Source organism: Rhynchophorus ferrugineus, unplaced genomic scaffold, assembly GCF_030347505.1.
Source record: "Rhynchophorus ferrugineus isolate W39M unplaced genomic scaffold, kcgeb_rfMv2 rfM8, whole genome shotgun sequence".
NCBI lineage: Eukaryota > Metazoa > Arthropoda > Insecta > Coleoptera > Curculionidae > Rhynchophorus > Rhynchophorus ferrugineus.
The window spans coordinates 17,085,151-17,107,514 of NW_027472587.1; the positions used below are offsets into that span (position 1 = coordinate 17,085,151).

Here is a 22,364-nt window from a genome sequence, read left to right on the forward strand (position 1 = left end):
ATATGCAAAACTTAACTCTAAAGGCCATAAACCTAGTAAAATAAGTGAACTAGATAAAAACAAATTAATAGAAAACGACCAAATATTTCACGTAAGAATCGTTATCCGTGAAAGGCTTCATATTGATTTTAATAAATAATTCAGCTAATTTTACGCTAAGCTTCATAAAAAATAAAAATCAATGCTCACTGGTTGTTAAATAATTGTAGGATTTATTGATTTAATATGTAGTTGTATGATACATAAGGTTTGAAGAGTTATACATAAAATTTTTAATATACAGTTTGTGTGGTTTTGAGGTTATTTGCCTGAAAATGATTTCATAAAATAATAATATGAAAACATTAGGAAAACAATCAATAAAAACAATCAAATAAATGAAAAATGTGTATTCATCACCTGTAGATAGTATATCTTTATATTTTAATGATTGCTACGTTTTCTCTATATATTACAGCAATGTTATTATGCAGTAGATTATTATTTAGATATATAAAGCTTTAGATTTTCTTTGCTAAACATCTAATATAATTATAAATATAATGGATATCACAAATATTAAATCTGTTAAAAATATCTTATTTTATTAATTACGTCTTATATTAGATATGCCTAGTACAATTATAATTAAAAATTACTTTATAATTACTGTACTCAGAATATATTTTCCAAATTTTAAAATGAGTAATGAAAAAAGTGTATCGAACACCCGTAGATTTTATTTCTCTATAGTTTAACTATTTCTCATTTTCTCTTTACATCTAATAGCAATAATATCATGCTATTAAATTTGTTTAGGCATATAATGCTATAGATTTTATTACGGCATCTGAAACAATGGAAATTACATTTCATTGTGGATTCAATTTATATTTTTCATGCATGTCACAAGTATCATTCAATGTTTTTTAGTACATATGTCATCAAGATGTTTAATGTGTTGCCGGCCACAATATGTATATTCGTTTTAGAACAATTCCCTTCTAATTTTATTCTAGTTAAAACGAGACACAATGTTGTCGAATTCGTAAACGAATGAGCCTGTCAAAATCGTCCGGTTGTCAGACGTATGCAAAATTCTTGAAAGCAATAGTGATAATAGGTTATAACTCTGACCTATGAACTATTGTGACTGCTATGTGAACTATAATTAACTGTAGTTTTTAGATGTACTATAATGTTAATATAAATTATTTTTGACAACATTTTTTTCGATTATTTTAATTGGTTTAGAATGTTGTTGTATGTTAATGCCAAACTGAACTAAAACTCGGATTTGATGCGGCAACATTGCGACGTATTGATGTCACAAATTTAAATGACGTATGTATAAAATAACTTTGAACAGACTATACATGTATCATTCTATAAGAGTATTAAAAATATTACATATCTAGCAAAGATCTCCCTTAAACTATATTAACATTAGAGATAAACTTTTTACGGTTATTGTTGTTTTATTGTTTTTTTCCTCTTAATAACATTACAGCCTTAACACTAAAAAGGAAGAAGTAAATTACGGTATTCTAGCTGAGAGAATTCTCGGGGAAGTTTTGGGTGTATATTGTTATTACTCGACGACTACTGTCTCAGATATCTCCTGCACGCGACGACCCTAAGTTTTATCCCTTTTTTTACTACTATTATCAACTTGATTTTGGGGGTTTTTTATTGGATCCGGGAGCGGAGAGAAACGCAAATGTGTTCAATGCCGTCTCTATTTTTTCGTCGGCATTATGGCTGATTTATTGTCGCAAATGATACGGTTTTTTCTCCTTCTTTCGCTTGCCGCCGAGAGATAAATGTATTTTAAATTGATAGCAACTATGTTTCGGTCTAGCACTTAAGGAAAATTGGAGGAATGTATCGTTTGGAGATAAGCAGATTTTTGTTTCGAGATGTGACGTCGACGGCGACGCTGTTGTGCGGATATAAATCACCGCAGGAGGAGGATATTGTCAAGATATCATTGATGTGTCTTTTACTATGTGTGGAAAAATAAATTCAAAGAACGCCTGGTCGTACTTATATACAAATTCACACGTAGCAAGGACTGTATGTTACTATTTTGATATGTTAATTGCTGTTAAAAATATCAAACTGTACTTGTGAAAAATACTAAAAAAACATTCAGGTGATACTTTCACTATAAATACCTTTATTATGTAGCTATTTGATAACTTTTAACGCATGATATACTAGATATCGTATGTGCCTAGGGATTGAATTTAATGGGCCTAAACAGGACATTTATTTCGAACTAATTAATTGCTGACTATCTTGATATAAACCGCATAAAAAGGCTAAAACCATTATCTAGCTTCTCTTTATTACGATAATACTTACACCTTATTATATAGACGCATTTATTTAAACCAAATCAACAATATATATTAATATATCGCAAAAAACCATTGTTATAAGATAAGCGTACACGCTCTAAATTTAATATCTATACAAAATTGAATCGTTTGATATTAAATCCGTCGGATCTGACGCTTTGTTTTCCCTATAAAATTGTTTTCCCTATTTTAATGGAAACAGGGAAAAAAGGTACAAATACGGGACCGGTAGTGGGGTATTGTTTACGGTGTATTTGCCTAACTGCAATTTTATTGAAAAAAAAAGCGATATCCATGCTTTTTAGAGGTGTTATTTTTATCACAGTTTTTATTGGCGAAATATTTATCATTTTAAATGGATTTCTATGAGTTCTCCTAATAAAAGAAAGATAGGAAAGTGGTTCAATATAATTAGCGTGCAATCAACATTACGCTATTAATTCTGATAATTAGTTTTTCACAAATCCCGAAATATAAAAAACAACACCCGTGTCCAAGTTTTTTAAAATGGAATATTTAACAATGTATAGTATAGTCATCTAGCAAGGGAAACTATTTAATGCACATAACGTAAATAAATAAATTGGAACTTAAATAGACGTAACTATACAGCATTAACCATATTCCGAATGTGTGACACCTTAGGTTATATATTTTACATATATTTTTGAAAACATTTGTGTGTTGATGCTGTTCCTTTAGAATTTAAGGTAAAAATGATTTATTTAAATATTTAAACAGAATAAAAGTACAGCCTACTTGGTGACACAGTGGTAAAGGCGACAGAACTGTCTTCCTACTTCTGTCTTCTGAGGCATGGTCCTAAATTTATATTTGTGGTTGTTTAATATTTGTGATTGTCCTAGGTAAGAGTGTAAAATCCAACAAGGAAAGTAATCCCAGTCACTCCAGTAACCAGGCTGGGTAATACCGGATGTCTTCTGTGATGATTTCTAAAGTTCGTCACTCGCCAGTCGGTAGGCTTAATGTCGAGGACCATGGTTCGGAGCTCATGTTAAACGGTAGGTCCAGTCTAGATAAAATCCTAGTTGTTAAAATGTGACTTTAACATATATTAAAAATGGACAAGAGTACCATATGTAACAAAGATGAACCTAACAAAATGACCTACATGAAGCTTCTGGATAAGAATCTTTGACCTTTGCACTTCAGACCATGATTATGGATCCAAATGTTTAAGAGTATTGTTTAAACAAGATACAATTCCGAAGAGTAATTTCAATTGTAAGAATTTCATGAAAGTCCACATTAATAACTGCATTGAAACCATAGAAAAGGAAAATACAACTACAAATTCAACATTTGAATCAACCCACATTACAGTTTTTAAAACGAATAACCACAAATATAATATTTTATTGAAAGGAACTAACTTGGTTTGGTGGTTTCAAAAGTTAAAATTACAACATAATATAATGACATTTATGCATATAGTAGCCAGAGAGTAGAACATCAAAAATACTAAGAAATAAGTGTATATGTAAGCAAGGATTATCTGTGAAGACTTTCTGTGTGAAGCAACCTCTAAATTATTTTTACTTTTTGACAAAACCACGTACAAAACCAAGTTTAACGAATTAAAAAAAAGATAACCTTGTTTACTGTTATGGAATATTTATAATTTTGTTCCCTGTGAGTTGTACTAACAATAAAATGATAGTGAAATCATATCGATTATATAATTATATGTTATCAATCAAAACAAATCATCTGGAACTATTTATTTGATATGGAACAGGGTTGTATTCGTCCCTGAAAAATATATTACTGCCTTTGCTTTGGCAATGCGTGGGTTCTTTCAACGCTAAGGTCCGAGGTTCATTGCTCATTCATGTTATGTATTTATTCCAACAGACCCTTCCTTTTAGCACAAAAGCGTTGATGTCTCGTAGTTTATAGTTGTATTATTCAGTGTATGTTTCTTACTATTGCTATTTCGACAATATAAACGGTAGGTCTTGTTAGTCGAGGTCTCATCAATCTTAGATATATATACACGATTTCGAAGTGGTACAAATTATTTGTACGCTGAGGAATATATGCATTAACTTCATATTATTAATTTTTTTTGTATCGAATTGATGGTCATAAACTAAATAGTAAAATAATAATAAATTATAAGTAAAATAAAGTAAAAGCTAAATACCTATATTTTGTGAGTTTAATTTTTATCTGAGAGGTAACATTTTTTAATAAAATTTCCATATATATAGCCATAGAAATATCTGACCTTTTTTTGATTCTTGCGTTTATTATGGTCATTTTCGTTCTAATAATCGAAGATTAATGAAAATTACATGAACTATAAATCATTTTTTTGTTGAATAAAATGCTAGTACAATAATAATGTAACATAAAAAGTATCTATTCTAAATTATTTTAGCATAGGTTTCAAATGTTTTCGCCCCAACGGACATATATTTTAAGAGTTTTTCTTTCTTTCGAAATATAAATATTTTGGCACTATTTTCATATGTATAATCATGAAAATTTGTGATATTTTGCAATTTTCAAGTTTTTTAGTGTCATCTTCGTTAAAATTATCGTAAGTTGGTAAAATTTTAACGGTTTGTAGAAAATTGATACACTTTTCCTAAAGTAACTGGTTTAGCATTTTCGTTTATTTCGCACGTAAGTACAAATATTTTTAAAGTTTTTTCTTTGTCGGACAGGTAAAAAAATTGTAAATCTTCGTATTTATCCATCATAAAAATTTGCGGTACTTTCGTTCAAATAGTCACATCAAATAAATTATTACTGAAAATTAATATAAATTTTAAATTAAGAAAAAATCATTACTCAAAAGATTTAAACAGTTGCCACTAACACCCCTTCTTAATTGTTCACTTCAAAAATAAACGAAATAAAATCAAAAACCTCTTACCTCTTACAGCGAAAAAGGGTGCCCTTTTTTTCAATAATAATCATAATAATAATAAAAAATCCTGATCGATGGAATGCCGAGAGGGAAAAATGAGCAGACGAAAACAAGGGGGTGTTCTTTGGTCGTAATGACGCTGGAAATACTCCAGTATTGAAATGGTGGGTGTTCAGAATCGCGCAGGAGAGGGGGCGGAGGGGGCAAGGACGTGCGGGGATTTTATTAAAGGATTAGGGTTGTTTGAGCTTATTTTTTTTTCGAACGGAGCGATTCAGAGAACGATATAAGTAAGGAGGGTGTGCCAAATAATGTGTAAGAATATTAGGAGGGTTTCAATTTGTTTCTACTTATTCTCCAAGAAATGTTTGTTATATGGGGTTTGATGAACAACATTTCACTAATGTATTATACTTCATAACTAATATTGTCAAATATATGGTGTCTATAATGAATAGCATGTATAGTTACTTTACCACTTTAACTTAACTGTTAGATGATTGATTGAATCACGTTATATTTTCAACCTTTTAAAGTCTAGTATAGGTGAGTGATGTTATGAAGTAGAAGCTGCAAATATATCGTATAATACTTATTGTCAGTAAATAACCTCCAAGTGCTACCAGTAATGTCAAGTATATAAAAAAAAACAAGCAGATATTTAGTTTGATTCATGTTGAGTTGATATGGTAAAAGTACTTGATGAAGCTTTGGTCCATCTAACATAAATGCCACAATATATTTTGTTTCAATTTTTGCTATTCACAGACCTGCTATATGTTCGGGAAAGAGAATCATACATGCTTTATCAGATGTATATAATTTACTATTTTATTTGTGTTGTAGTCATTAGTTATGTAAAAATACTAATATGCTATAATTATTAAATACATTTGCAACGGAATTTTAAAATTAACATCATATATTTTTTAGTAGGTTTACCATGGATAACACAGCAATCATAAAGTTAAAATAAAGAAGAGGTGACTTGTTGGAATGATTATATAGACAATACTACCAGTTCAATCATATTCTAATATAAATGAAACGCTTAGAGTGTAAACACTATAATATATAGTGTATAAGCCTATAGCGTAAACACTAGATCTTTAGGAATATCTAGTGCTGTAATGATTCATATAACCATATATATATGTCAAAATATTTATAAAGCATTATAGGATGGTTGCTATTTATAGTCTGAGCCTTAACAACACGTGATGGTATTCTGATCCATGGTATCGCTTTTCGATTTTCACTGTATTTTGATGTAGCCGCTCCCCTTGTTTGTCATTTATGTCGCTCAAGTTTTATGGGACAAAATCATGATATAAATGCAGAAATGAGAGAAATTGAGTCAATCTTATGGTAATTTTCCAACCAATTGGGGATTTTGTGCTTCTACTCTGATAATTGGTGGTAATTTGTATTATGTTGTTGCTTGATCCGACAAGTTCAAATCGCAGACAAAATCAGTCAGTTCGCTTTATAAATTTAAATATTTGAATTCTATAACGAAATCCCTTTCGAGCCGGTGATGAAAATGAAGCTCCTAAGGTATTTTTTTGCATTTGTACCATATGACAAATTGGCAATGGATCAATGTCTGATGTCATCAGTGTCTGATACTTCAGGATATGTTTATATATATATATATATATATATATATATATATATATATATATATATATATATATTGTGCTATTTTTTTGAATTTATAACGACGAAAATCATCGGGCAAAAGCTGAAACATATTTTTTCTGCTCTCTCCATAACCTTAGCACAGAAAATGAAGAGTATACATACATTTTTGCCAGTTGACCACTTTGTACTGCTTTGTTCAGCACGCGTTACAAAACAACTTAGACTTTACAATGTCGTCCCTGCATTCTCATACATTCCGAAGCACAATCGCAGTGCCAAAGCAAATTCAAAATGATGTCCAATGCAACATCCTCAATCAATCTTGACACAGATATTGAAAATCCAAGTTCATGGTATCGAATAACATTAAGAATCGTTCTGGAACCTAATTGGATCCAAACGTTGACCCGAATTTGTAAACTTGTGTCATTGGGATCGAAATATAAATAGGAGCCCTTGTGTTACTTTGTTAAGTTTAGTAACGTTACAGCACCAAACTTTTCAACGACGAAAACCCAGATAAACGCTATGGTTAAACTTATTTTATTCTTGTTATATCTCTCACTTGTCGCGTCACTAGCGTCTAGAGATCCGGACACAACTTTTAAAAACAATATAAATGAAAGAGTGCAGTCTCCGAAAACTGGAACTTATTTTGAATATCTCGGTCCGCGAAGGAGAAACGAAAAGTTCGTCGCCTAAACCGGCGGAATTAAGTGCTTCCGTCGGCTCCAGGTGAAACTTGGATAAAGTCGAAAGGCGAACGGGATTAGATACAGCGACGGTACGAAACTAATTATTTTAATGTCGTTTTTGAAAGTTTTTGAATCGAGAGCGGAGACGGCGATGTCACGGCGAATAATGAGTTCACATTAGGGAAACATTCGATGCGATACTATTCTCGTCTAACAATTAGATAAGTCAAGATTCTTTCACGAGCCATTAAAACGACTCGTTAAACAACTTGGAACGACGATTGAAAAAAAAAATAAAAAAAGTATAACTGCCTTTTTTCTCGGCAGGTATTGCTGAAATGATAAAAGTTTTTCACGGACAATATTGAATTTTATCAGATCTATATGAATTTTAAAGAAAGTCATGTTGAAGGCATTACCTATTATTTCGTCGAAGTTAGAACTACATTTTTTTCAGTGCTTTTAAAATGTCTGAATTTATGACAAATTCCATTAAATCCAATTTCCATAAAAAATCTTCACAAATTATAGCATTGTGCCAGCTATTCACAATGAAAATCTGCATAGGGTAACGCGTTCCCTGGTAAGCATTTTTCTTTGTATCTGTATTTGTTTAAGATTTTGTTACTTCTGATACAAATTAGAATGTTATTAAAAACAACTCTTATATTTTTAACTCTTGACTATGAACTGATTAGAATCATTTCATTTCCCAGAAAATAATAAGCGTAAAGGATCTGGTGGCGGGCCCAATTCTAGCAATCACCTTTCTCTTTGGAATTTATAACAATAAATGTAAAGACAGTTCTCACATACTAAATGTGTGAATTAATATTAATAAATGTGAAATACATTTACAAAGCTTGCTACATTCTACTCTACAGCTTTATTCTTGATAAATGTTTACTCATCTGCCATTAAAATATGATTCGAAATTATCGTTGGCACACATATGTATGCCAAAATAAAAACAGTGGTTGCTTACATGGTGGGAACGTTATTTAATGAAGTTATAAAAGTGGAAAACACAAATAGATAAAAAAGGGCAGGCAGCGGTGTTACATGTAGATTAAGCTTGGACAGTCGTTGGTGACACGTCTGAACTGAGCGCTGGTCAGTCGTTGAATGAACAAAATTACCCTTCAATAAGCTCCTAGATAAACGTCTCGGGGTTGCCAGATATTCGTTATTATATGCTAGTTGGCGCTGCTAGTACCCCGCCTGTGTTCCATATCTTGGATTATATTTCTGGGTATTTTCGCAGACCGTTATTCCACGATGTAAAATTCGACATCCCTCAAGGTGGCTACACCAGAAACCTTTTAATCCGACTTGTTTTTGGTTGAGTATAATAAAATAAGAATAAAGTATTAACGTGATGAGCATCGTATCTCATTTTATATAATTGGTTAGTTTTAAATTAATTAAAAATTTTATATCGTTAGTAATATTTGTATTAAGAAAACTGTACAACTTACTTCTTGAATATTAACGATAAAAACCTACCGTACCGTAACTCCTCATACAAAACGGCAGAAAGTCTCCGTAAACTTTTTAAATTGATGCTATTTGATTATTTTAATCCCTTTTGCGCGAAACGAAACGAATGTAAATGATCCCTCGTCTTCGAGCCGCCTTTCTAAAACGAAAACTTTTTAATTCCGTTCCGGCGAGAAGATTGTCTACCGGCCCGTAAAAATACGCACAAAAAATAAGAGAAACAATATTATATATCGTCATAAATGTAAAACACAATATAAAAAGTCAGCAGTTCTCTCCCCGTGCCGAAAGGAAACAGCGCTGCCGCAAATTGTACCAATTCCCTCGATATGAGCGAGTGGGGAAAAAAAGCGAGACGAAAAAGCAACGTTTTTCGTGACAGTTTCAGAATTTTAGCAATAAAACGCCAGACAGTGATTTCTAAACTTTATTTCGATTGTCTTCGGTCATTATTCTCTCGCATTTCGTGTGAATCTAGCAAAAACCACCTATCCAGACAGATTGTATAAATTTAAATCAGTATATATGTTATATGGCGCGAATGACAAGGTCTTCGCTACAAAAATTGTGCGTCTCGGCTTTATTTAATGCTGTGTTTGAACCCTCAATGTCGTTTTACATCATCATTCAATAACTCTTTTGAATTCATTAAATTAACCGAAAAGAAATTAATTGTCCTGACAAGAAGACAGGCTAAGGTAGAATTGACAGTAATTTTGCAGTTTATCGAAGCTTTCTTTGGAGCGTTTGAAAAATTATGGCAATTATAAGAGAAACGCAGCAGAAGCTGTAGGTCACAAGAAATGAATTGAATATGCTCGAAGATCCCTGGTCATGAATTATCTATATTAGGAAACATCTAAGATTTTAAAAATATCAAGGAATCCTGATCCCAGTATCGCAGTTCAGGCTACTATAGGCAGATGGACTATTGGTGGTAATGCTGGTAGATAAATATATAAGATTTCTTTTCATTAGATATAAAAAAATCATCTTTTGAAAAACAGAAATAGCACTAAACAAGTAACAGCCATTAGGTTTATTACAATCATTTATTTGTAAGGCTACAGTTATTAATGTGAAACATATAGTAAACTATAATTCGATTAAGGAAAAATAAATTTCTCAATGTAGCATTCCAATAAAAAAACATCATTAATTAGTAGGCGAGTTAAAAATAACCAATAAAAATATATATAAAGGGAAGCAGCAAAACAACAAGCAATTAAAAAGAGAATTAAAAGAAAAATCTCCCTACATATTACCATGATTACTCATTATTACTGATTATTATTGACTAATAACGAAAAAGAATCAAGTTAAAACAGATACAAAATTTATTAGACAAACTTATATAAATATGTATCAAGAATTCGGCAGTTTATTAAATTATTTATATTTTAATAATAATATTTCGGAAAACAATATTAAATTCACTATGAAATATAGTTTACAGCTAGGGTTACATATGACCGCCATTAGAATTAGTGAGTAAGAAAAATAAAAAATATAACTATGCATCGAATACCTGTAGATTCCATGTTTTTATGACTAAATTAAATTTTCAAACAGACATAATTTGTCCAACATTTTTATAAACAGGAAAATAAAGATCTTAATGTAAGATTAGAATAAAAACATCATTCATTAGGGGGGTGAGTTAAAAATAGGAAATTAAAATAAAACGTATAATTAGAAGCAGCAAAACAACAAATAATTAATAAGAGAATTAAGAGAAAAATATCCCTACATATTACCATGATTACTCATTATTAATGATTATTATTGACTAATAACGAAAAAGAATCAAGTTAAAACAGATACAAAATTTATTAGAAAAACTTATATAAATATGTATGAAGAATTCGGCAGTTTATTAAATTATTTATATTTTAATAATAATATTTCTGAAAACAATATTAAATTCACTATGAAATATAGTTTACAGCTAGGGTTACATATGACCCCCATTGGAATTAGTGAGTAAGAAAAATAAAAAATACAACTATGCATCGAATACCTGTAGATTCCATGTTTTTATGACTAAATTAAATTTTCAAACAGACATAATTTGTCCAACATTTTTATAAACAAGAAAATAAAGATCTTAATGTAAGATTAGAATAAAAACATCATTCATTAGGGGGACGAGTTAAAAATACCAAATTAAAATAAAACGTATAGATAGAAGCAGCAAAACAACAAATAATTAATAAGAAAATTAAGAGGCAAATCTCCAGAAACATCGCGGTGATTAGAGGACTAATAATGAAAAAGAATCAAGTCCAAACCGAGACAAATTTAATTACGAAAACGGGACAGAGGCACATTAAAAATATACCGAAATAGGAAACAGGAAGACAGATAAATATTAAAAGTGTCTCCTAAACACTGGGCGTAATTATCGGCCTCTCATCTTTAGCTGTAAGTTTATAAATAAAGCGGACCACTCCGGCAGGAGCTGGTCGGAAAGACAGAGAGAGAAAGAGACAGTCGGAGGACATAAAAGTGGCCGGAGATGTTATGTCATAATTTCTTCTAATTTATTACGCCGAAATACGTTTTATACCTCGCCATAGTTTATTAGAATTGTTCGGAAAGGTAATCAAAATGTTTATGCTTTTGTTTATGTGGCCTGTTAACGATCTGCCACTTCGGGTAGATCGAGAGATGGCACAAAATGTTATATAATGTTGGGAAAAGCAATTTGTAGATTGGTATTGTAATACTAATTATAACCGATCGACATTATATTTCAATATAATCAATTACAGTTCTATTTACCGGCATTTGAGTAAATAAAATTATTAATATTTACCATTCAGACATGATTACGGTAAATATAATTAAAATATAATTTGAAATATTTTATCAAAGAACATTATTAGAACAAAATGATTTTGCAAAATATTTTTTATTGGACCTATGGTATGTTTTCGTAAGTGTTGCCTAATTAATCAGTATTCGAATAAATTTTAAAAAAGTACCAGTTTTCTTATCAGGTTCTTGCGTATATTTTAATCAGCGATATATGTTGGTAATTCGATCCTTTTGACATATCTCTAGATAAAATAATGGTCTCCCATTTAGAATTATGGAGTTATTAAATGTATCTAGGTGCTAATCATTACTTTTACTGATTGGTTTGAAGAAATTTGCTACCAAAGCACATCAAACAGTTTTAGAATCTTAGGGTGATGTTGCTCTGTTATATATCAATTGTCGTATTTGGTTTTGATGCCAGTTATATGCAACATTTCTTAGACGAAAACCAAGGACAAACTCTCAGAGAACTTTCAAACAGCTTAGTACTTGACGGATCAATTATTTCCGGACATTTACATGCAATGAGGAAGAACCAAAATGAGAAAATGCCATTTCAAAAGGTTTCAGCATCGCGGTTTCGTCGCTTGTCATGCAAGAAATAAGAGTTTTCTATAACTTATTGTGGCTGGAGATAAATAGAGGATATACCCCCATGACCCCAAGCTCAACAAGTTACGGGTTAAGCTATACACTTTGCTCATAAAGTCTTCTTCTTGCATGATAACGCTCGGCCACAGGTTGCAGTCTACAGTCTCTTGTTGCTGTAGCAACTCGAGTAGGAAGTTCTATGGTACCCAGCGTGCTCACCAGACATAGTTGGTTGGAAAATGGTTGTGGAAAATAATTAAAAATATTTTGATTAACATGTAATGTACCAATTTTTCTTAATAATATTCTTTTTATAAAAGCAATAATGACCGGAAGCACCTTGGTAAATTAGTTTTCTAAAAGTTATCTAAGATTTGAAATAAATTTTAAATGAAGTATCAAACTCCTTATTTTATTACTCTAATACTCTATTATTATTGATAATATAAGTTAAGATAATCTATATTGAAATCTCACAAAATGGTTAATGATTTATTGAACGTTAGTACAATATAAATTGTATATAATTAGAGATTAGTTACATTATTTATGATGATATAATTATTGAGTCATTTAGTTATTCATGAATTTAATTAGTAGTAATATTAATAACTACTAAGTTAAGTAAGTGATACAATTAACAAATTTGGATCAATCATAACGCAAATCACAAAACATAATCTATCATCGGATTTCTGTAGATCATTAATTAAGTTTCAGTTTCATAAATTAATAATGAGATTTGAAACTATATTTAAAAAATAACAAAGAGACAAAAAACAACAACAGTTTATCAACATACCGTTTCTGATCATTTCCACAATGAAAGGCATGTTTATTATCACTATTTAGAATTTCGTACTTCGCTGTCTTCACTGTAATTTTAAATTATTATTTAATAATATTAACTAAGTTACGGAAACATTTTCAAAGATAAAACATGTAATTTAATCAAACATTGTGTCTTAATTATTAAATATAGAAAACTTATACGTAACTTGGTATTAGGCACCCTATGATGATGTAAAGAATGTAGCTAAATTTGTATTGTTTATTTTGATAAACATTAACTGTTCGTAGATCAGAACTAATGCTATAACCATGAAATATATAGAATTTAAATAAATTCGTTTATACTTATTTAAATGTCTCAAATGATGCTTAAGAGAGGCTAAATGACGTCGATATTTCGTAATGCCTTTGATAGATGTTTAACAAGGCAATTTTTCAACTTTTGGGCCTTATTTGTACTAATAAGTCCATTAGTCCTAGGTTTATTTTAAAAATAAATATTTTTCTGTAATCCCTGTTACTGTCATCATGCCTCAGTTATTCTTGATTATCGAGTAGAAATATACAAGATGGCTTCCTCTATATACGAAATTCCAGTTCTTTGGCTCTGGGAAAAAGAAGTGTTGACGTCAGTGAAACCCATCAAAAAAACAAATTCTCGAAAACTGTTTAGACCCTTTAATTGAAATTGTACCTTTCGCACAAAAACTATCCATAATACCTTTGTGCTGATGATTTCTATTCCTTATTATACACAAACATTGTATTCGATCGTATTGCTAATGATTAACGTTATTTGTGAGCAATAATTCGAATGTTCTTACAAAAGGAGAACTCCATTTTACCCCAAGCGTTAATAAATGATCGTCGTCATGACAAGGCGATTTCAGCAGTGGAAAAGTCGATTTTCGTCTACTTTTTGTGTTCTGTTTTATTCCGACTAGAACAATGTTGCAGAAAAAACCCAACGCAAATCGGATAGTCACGAAGGGTTCTTCTACGTAATGCAAGATACCAATATAAATATCCAGAAAACGAAACCTTTTTGCAATATTATTTGGGAGTCGAAAGTTGTATTTCTTATTAATCATCTCTCGTTAATTTCCGAACAGTAAAATTAAATGAAAATAATAAATTTAAATAAGAAAATATCAGAGTAAAAAAAACTTTTAACAATAATGTACATTTATATGTTTGTAAATGTTTAAATGTTTAAATTATAATCACTATTTCGTAATATTGCAAATAAATAATAATTAAAGTTAATAAAACAATGCACTAATATTTTAAATAAACGTATAAATTTTTGATATAGTTATGATAAAAAATATTTAACAAATTCGTGTTTTCATTAAAGTCCTTTTTAATTTCAGTGAATACATTGGTACTTTTATGAGTATATTAACAATATAAAACAATAAATTATTAAATTAAATAAAGGATGAAAAACTGGTTACCGTTGTTTTAATGTTTTAAGTTATATTGCTTAACAATCATCCCAGTTAATTTTTATATAGAAAAAAGACCTAAAAGAAAAATTAAATTCAAACCCAGAAATACCGGACTGATAACAAACTTCTGCAAATTTTAATAATAAAACCGTTTCCTGGATTTTCCCATAACAACATGTTTTGTTACGGTTTAATATTAAAATTATGAACTCTAACCAATATTCCGTAAATTTTAAATATAAATAAATTAAAATTAATAAAATAGAGCAATTATATTTTAAATAAACGTATACATGTTTGATATAGTTACGATAAAAAATGTTTAAAAGTTTCGTGGTTCTACCAATATCTGTATTAATTTATTTAATATATTAATATAAATCAATGCTATAAAAATTAACACAATGAATGTATGGACAAATGTAGTTCTTTTACTAAATTACAGTTATATGCTAATAAACTATTATATATTTCGATGATAGTTATTTATTAATTATGTTGTATCAGGCGAACAAATAATCCAATTTTTTAACTATATTTTAGAGCTTATAGGCATTGAAACGACTAAATGAAAAGATCTCGATTAATCAAAATATTACTCAGCTTCTATATGTTTATATTAAAGGCTAATTTAACAATATGGTTAAATGAAAATGCGTTTTTGGTGATGTGGATTGGATTTATTCCTTTACGTAACTTTGAATGATACTCACTGACCAACTTAGGGACTTAGGTGTTTTGTTCTGCAACATTTTTATTCCACATGAAAAAGAACAGACTTTCACTTTTGATTCATAATATTTGTTCTGAGCAAAAATTTATATGTGTTATATATGAAAGGTTTCTTTTAGATATAAAGTATTATTTCTTCATTTCAAATGTATATATTTGGTTTATACAATATAATATTTATTACTTCACGACAAGACATATCCTATCAGTATTAGGTACAGCTTGAAATGGTTATATATATTCGGTTTTTCCGTATTGTACAACGCGGGTCCCAAAAAAGTCGTCAAAAAATTCAACAAAAGTCCCGCTACCATTGACGCAATTTCCGTGTGTATTTATCCATAATAAAATTTGGACGTCTACCATTGTGTTGCAATGGTTAAAGCGAAACTGAGCTAAACGTCGTAAAAGTGGTAGCGGGACTTTTGCCCCATCCTATATTTACTTGAATTACTTCAAAACTAGAAATAATATGTTCAAACACAGAAAGTTCAAGTTCAAGTTGAAAGAAGGAACATTTCTAATTAACATACTAATAATTAGATTTAACTCAATAATAAACTAGATACCGTTAAAGTTATCCCGTATCCTAGTCCCCTTCACGGTAACGAGATCCGCCATATCTGATTAATACTAATTACATTGAGTGCAATTTCCTTTATGCCGTTCTTTTTCTTCTGCCTCCCTTTAGCGTTATTAAACTTCCCACCGGATTGAACTTTCCCACTAAATCTCAAGTTCGGCTCTCGGTCTAGATAAAGTTCCGTCTAATAATTTTCGAAGAAACGATTTAATTTACGTCCGAAAAGTGTCGTGACGTACACAAACACGGACTGGAAACAAAAAGAAAGAAGAAAAAACAGGGAGAAGAACGTGCTAGGTCCCTAGTATTTGGTAAGGTGATTTTATCATTAATTTATATATATACTAGCGACCCGCCCCGGCTTCGCACGGGTGCAATGCTGATACTAAATTAAATACACTACAGAAAAAATATGAACGTTGTATATAAAAACATAGCGGCCCGCTCCGACTTTGCACGGGCATAAAATATATATACCTATGTCACTCAATGAAAACATGATTAAAATCGATCCAGTATTTTTGGTTCATTCATTACTGCCCTTGGCCTGCACGCATTAAATTTGGAGTAAAACAATTCCTCTTCCCCTATACTTACTATGAAGATTTCCTGCTATCTTTGGAATATCTAAATTCATACAATTTTTATTACATTACACATTTTTAAACGCAAATTTTAAATTTGTAATATCTCCGAAAATATTTGTTTAATTTACATGCTGTAAGGAACCATATTGATCTATATTAATTGCACACTGTATTTAAGGTACTTAATTCGATAAGGATTAATGCTGTATTGCTTAAAATAGCTTCGTAAATAAGCCATTTTCTCACGTAAAAAGTAAACAATAAAAATGGCTAATGTGGGTTATCCCTAAAAGATAAACATATACCATCGCGGACTTTTTTGTAGACCTTTTTATGGTGTACAATACTGTAGTACATTAATTTGATCTAACTCGTAGGGTTAGGCAGCGTTTTTGCTAATTGCTAAATAAGCCTAAAAAAATAGGTTAATTTAACATCACGTTAGAAACCTCTAAAATTAGCAATGTTGCCTTAGTATATTATGCATGTATTGTACATATAAACCTTCCTCTTGAATCACTCTATCTATTGAAAAAAACCGCATCAAAATCCGTTGCGTACTTTTAAAGATTTAAGCGCACATAGGGATATAGGGACAGAAAAGGCGACTTTGTTTTATATTATGTAGTGATATATATATATATATATATATATATATATATATATATATATATATATATACCAGGAGAACATACTGGAAATCCCTATTAGTATTCAGGTTTTAAAGAATTATTATTTACAAAATTCGTCTTCTCTGATTGGAATAGATGAAAATCCGGAGATGGGCTAATTTGACACTTTTTAAAGTGTTTCAACATAACTTTTAACCTCCTGTAAAAAATCCCTTTTGCTACATCTTTGGAGCAGTTGCTGACATTCATATGGTAGCCAATATTCCTCATTCTGAACCAATCCCAAGGAACCAAATGGTAGAAAAATGGCTTATTGGTAACCTATAATGTCTGGACAAGTTATTCTTGTGTTTGGAAACAATCGTCGTTTGACAGCTCTACCAGTTTCACGTCTTCAAACTTCATCAAACACCATATGCCTCTGTTGTCATTCTACGAGACATAGTTGTAGTTTCTTTGCAATTAAAAGCCAAAAACAACACTTGAGCTCAAAATTAGTCACCACAACTCATTTGGAATCCACTACCAATATTACTCCAAAAATTCATAATCATAGACTATATAATACAAATAATTAATAGACTCTACAGTACATTATGAAAGGATAATCAATCTATTCCTTATATCGCATAGTTCAGCAATATATATATATATATATATATATATATATATATATATATATATATATACCAGAAGAACATACTGGAAATCCCTATTAGTATTCAGGTTTTAAAGAATTATTATTTACAAAATTCGTCTTCTCTCATTGGAATAGATGAAAATCCGGAGGAGAAATGTCCGGAGGATACGGTAGATGGGGTAATTTGACACTTTTTAAAGTGTTTCAACATAACTTTTAACCTCTTGTAAAAAATCCCTTTTGCTACATCTTTGAGGCAGTTGCTGACATTCATATGGTAGTCAATATTCCTCATTCTGAACCAATCCCAAGGAACCAAATTGTAGAAAAATGGCTTATTGGTAACCTATAATGTCTGTGTTGTCATTCTACGAGACATAGTTGTAGTTTCTTTGCATTTAAAAGCCAAAAACAACACTTGAGCTCAAAATTAGTCACCACAACTCATTTGAAATCCACTACCAATATTACTCCAAAAATTCATAATCATAGACTATATACTACGAATAATTAATAGACTCTAGAGTACATTATGGAAGAATAATCAATCTATTCCTTATATCGCATAGTTCAGCAATATATATATATATATATATATATATATATATATATATATATATATATATATATATATATATATATATATTGAATGCAAAAGGTTTAATAATATTTAGAGTAACACAGATAATGAAAAAAATATGTATATATTTTTTGTTCGACGCCCTTTATACATTATTTACACGCAGAATTCTAACAAAAATCCAATTAATTCAAAATATATAAATCCCGGGCTTATACATTCTTTATTATGATCAGACACGACATAATTCCATCTGCGTGAAGACCGACGCCATTAATTTATTTGTACATAATAGATAGTTAGGATCACAGGAAAAAATATCTGAGCTAATATCAGGACAATAATTACCTCTGGGAATCTTAAAATAATGATGAATAAAAGCCCTTCATACAAAAACTAGCGGAATATAGTTGTCAATTTTTGTCGTATCAGTTGTCTGGATTATATATAAGCCTTTTATTGAACAAATAACTGCATAAATAACGAATAGTCACTACATAGTATAAAACAAAGTCGCCTTTTCTGTCCCTATATCCCTATGTGCGCTTAAATCTTTAAAACTACGCAACGGATTTTGATGCGGTTTTTTTCAATAGATAGAGTGATTCAAGAGGAAGGTTTATATGTATAATACATGCATAATATACTAAGGCAACATTGCTAATTTTAGAGGTTTCTAACGTGATGTCGTAAATTAACCTATTTTTTTAGGCTTATTTAGCAATTAGCAAAAACGCTGCCTAACCCTACGAGTTAGATCAAATTAATGTACTACAGTATTGTACACCATAAAAAAGTCTACAAAAAAGTCCGCGATGGTATATGTTTATCATTTAGGTATAACCGACATTAACCATTTTTATTGTTTACTTTTTACGTGAGAAAATGGCTTATTTACGAAGCTATTTTAAGCAATACGGCATTAATCCTTATCGAATTAAGTACCTTAAATACAGTGTGCAATTAATATAGATCAATATGGTTCCTTACAGCATGTAAATTAAACAAATATTTTCGGAGATATTACAAATTTAAAATTTGCGTTTAAAAATGTGTAATGTAATAAAAATTGTATGAATTTAGATATTCCAAAGATAGCAGGAAATCTTCATAGTAAGTATAGGGGAAGAGGAATTGTTTTACTCCAAATTTAATGCGTGCAGGCCAAGGGCAGTAATGAATGAACCAAAAATACTGGATCGATTTTAATCATGTTTTCATTGAGTGACATAGGCATATATATTTTATGCCCGTGCAAAGTCGGAGCGGGCCGCTATGTTTTTATATACAACGTTCATATTTTTTCTGTAGTGTATTTAATTTAGTATCAGCATTGCACCCGTGCGAAGCCGGGGCGGGTCGCTAGTCTTCGATAAAATGTCGTTCTTGATATAAAATATCTTAATATTGGTAGAATTAAAGACAAAAAATCGTAAATATATCAAAATTAATAGAAAGTTTCTAGTGAATAATGAATAGGAATATATTAAAAGTATGTAATTATTATATACTGCGAAGTGTATAAAATATGACAATATCTATAATTACGTGCCAATGAAATACGTTTCTTTTATATAACAAGTAGAATAAAAGAATGCTTATGGAAAAGGCGTATGGCTACGGTGAACAAGCATGCCCTTTCATGATGGAAAGAAACGAGTCAATAATTGTAAATTATTCAATAATTTACAGTACAAGGGCTCATAAAATGTAAAATTTAAACTTTAATAGGTTACTTCAATGTTTAGTTATACAAAAGCGTATTAAAATTTTAAAAAAATAACGGACACTGTCACAAACAAGAAAACAAAATTATAAAAAAAAACTGTTTTATATTTAGTTAAAAAAAAACCGAGAAAAATGTTCTATGATCTACCTTTTGTCCTTTAAAGAAGGTGTATTAGTGTGAGAGGGTGTTAGCGACAGTTTGTAGACCCCAATGTGCCAGACAAGTAGTTAAATGTACGCGATGCCAGTGAAATGTGTGGGTTAAAACGTTTACTAACCTCCGATATAATCACAACACGTAAAGAAATAAATTTTAGATGAAAATGAGCCACAACTTATAGCAGATATTACTATAAGAATATAAAAAGTTATTCTCAAAATAACGGTAATTCATACACATTACATTATATACATTATATACATACACATACAATGTCTTAAAAAAGTCCCTAATATTACAACAAAATAATTATCAAAGATCATTTAACATTATTGAACCGAAATATTGATCAGTAATCTACTAGTGATTATAATAAACATCTATATAAATTTAAATAGAGTGATTTTAAAAAGTGATTATATTTTAGTTCAATTTTACTTTGCGTTAAAAGATAAAATGTATTTTAGTTGCGAAATAATAACAAATAATAATAAAAAGTAACTTGAAAAAATCTCCAATATTGCAACAAAATAAATATCAAATATTATTTGTCATTATTGAACTAAAATATTGATTAATAATCAATTAGTATATATAATAAACATCTATAGATATTAAATAAAACGATTTTCACAGTATGATGACTATAACGTAAGTTATGACATTTTAGTGCAATTTTACTGTATATTATTCTTTGAGTTATACGATAAAATTTATTTTATTTACGAAATAATTACAAATATTAATAAAAGTGTTTGGATAAAAGTCCCTCATATTGCAACAAAATAATTATCAAATATCATTTGACATTATTGACCTAAAATATTGATTGATAATCAACTAGTATATATAATAAACATCTATAGATATTTATACGAAATTATTTGAGTACGACTTTGATTTGATATAATAAATGAGAATAGATTAGCGTAAACACAATAAATTGAGGTTAATATTCAAAAAAACCATAGAAATATAAAGAGTCTTCCATTAAATTTACATGAATTTGGTCCAGTTCGCTTGTGAGTTATAATATTTCATATATTACTAGCCGTTTTTTAATAAAATATGATTTTGGCTGGAGGAAATCAATTGATAAATGTACCTGTCTCGTCCTGGTCTTCATCCTCGCTTATCAGCGTCTGACAGCGACAACACCGGTTCCAAAAGAGAACAATCAACCAAACCACACCGACAAATCGAGAGGGCATCATCGCCGAATCCGAGTCACAGTATCGTTCCGGCACACCAACAACGGAAGTACGTCGTCGAAAAAAAATCTCACTGCTCCGGACGGCGTGTGTCTTCAGGTCGCGATCGGTACGTAACGCGAGACATCGGCCGCTGCGGACGCGCTCCACCACCCCAAACGAAGGCCGGTCTGTTACTGGCGGCGAATATTTCGCCAGGACAAGGGAGGAAACCCCCGCGACCGAGCGCGCTCGAAGACCCGCGACAGAGACCGACGAATTTCAGTCGACACTCACCTGAAATCTTGGACCGATCATCCGGAGCGGGAATGTCGGCGACGGGAAAGCGAAAACGCGATGGGGCACCGGGATTTTTCGATCTACCAGCATCCTCGCATAATTTTTATTGTCGTACCCCGAAAAACTAACCCCAAACGTCGTTTTAATGACGCAAAACTGCACTTCACCCACCCGGTCACCACGTAACCGACAATTGCAATGATAAATAAATATGCCCTGTCAATCTGGCACAGCCTACTTCTTCTCTCATTCCTAGAGCGATTATATTCAACCCACGATAATATATCGTACAACAATACAGAGAGAAACGGAAGATTGCTCTCTCTCTCTCTCATCGGAGCTGTCCGATTTGCCGGCCGTACAGTTTTTTTGGCATTTTTTTTACCGGCAATTTCAATGTCGTTACAGACCTATGCAATAGGTATCCCTGTCAAATTAACTGTTAGTAAAAGTAAGTTTTATTAATATTTTTATAATTTAAACGTATTTTATTGA

At 30.6% G+C, this 22,364-nt stretch overlaps 1 protein-coding gene across 2 annotated transcripts in view; it reads right to left on the reverse strand.

The window, feature by feature from the left end:
* LOC143201271 (protein turtle homolog A) overlaps nucleotides 1–21,842 on the reverse strand; it is a 461,942-nt gene extending 440,100 nt beyond the window's left edge. The window contains exon 1 of one of the 2 annotated variants that reach the window (XM_076412222.1): nucleotides 21,485–21,842. In XM_076412222.1, coding sequence (XP_076268337.1) covers nucleotides 21,485–21,593 — 109 coding nt within the window. In that variant the 5' untranslated portion in view covers nucleotides 21,594–21,842. The remainder of the gene's footprint in view (nucleotides 1–21,484) is intronic. The other variant, XM_076412221.1, reaches the window with a different exon arrangement.
* Nucleotides 21,843–22,364: the final 522 nt, after the last annotated feature.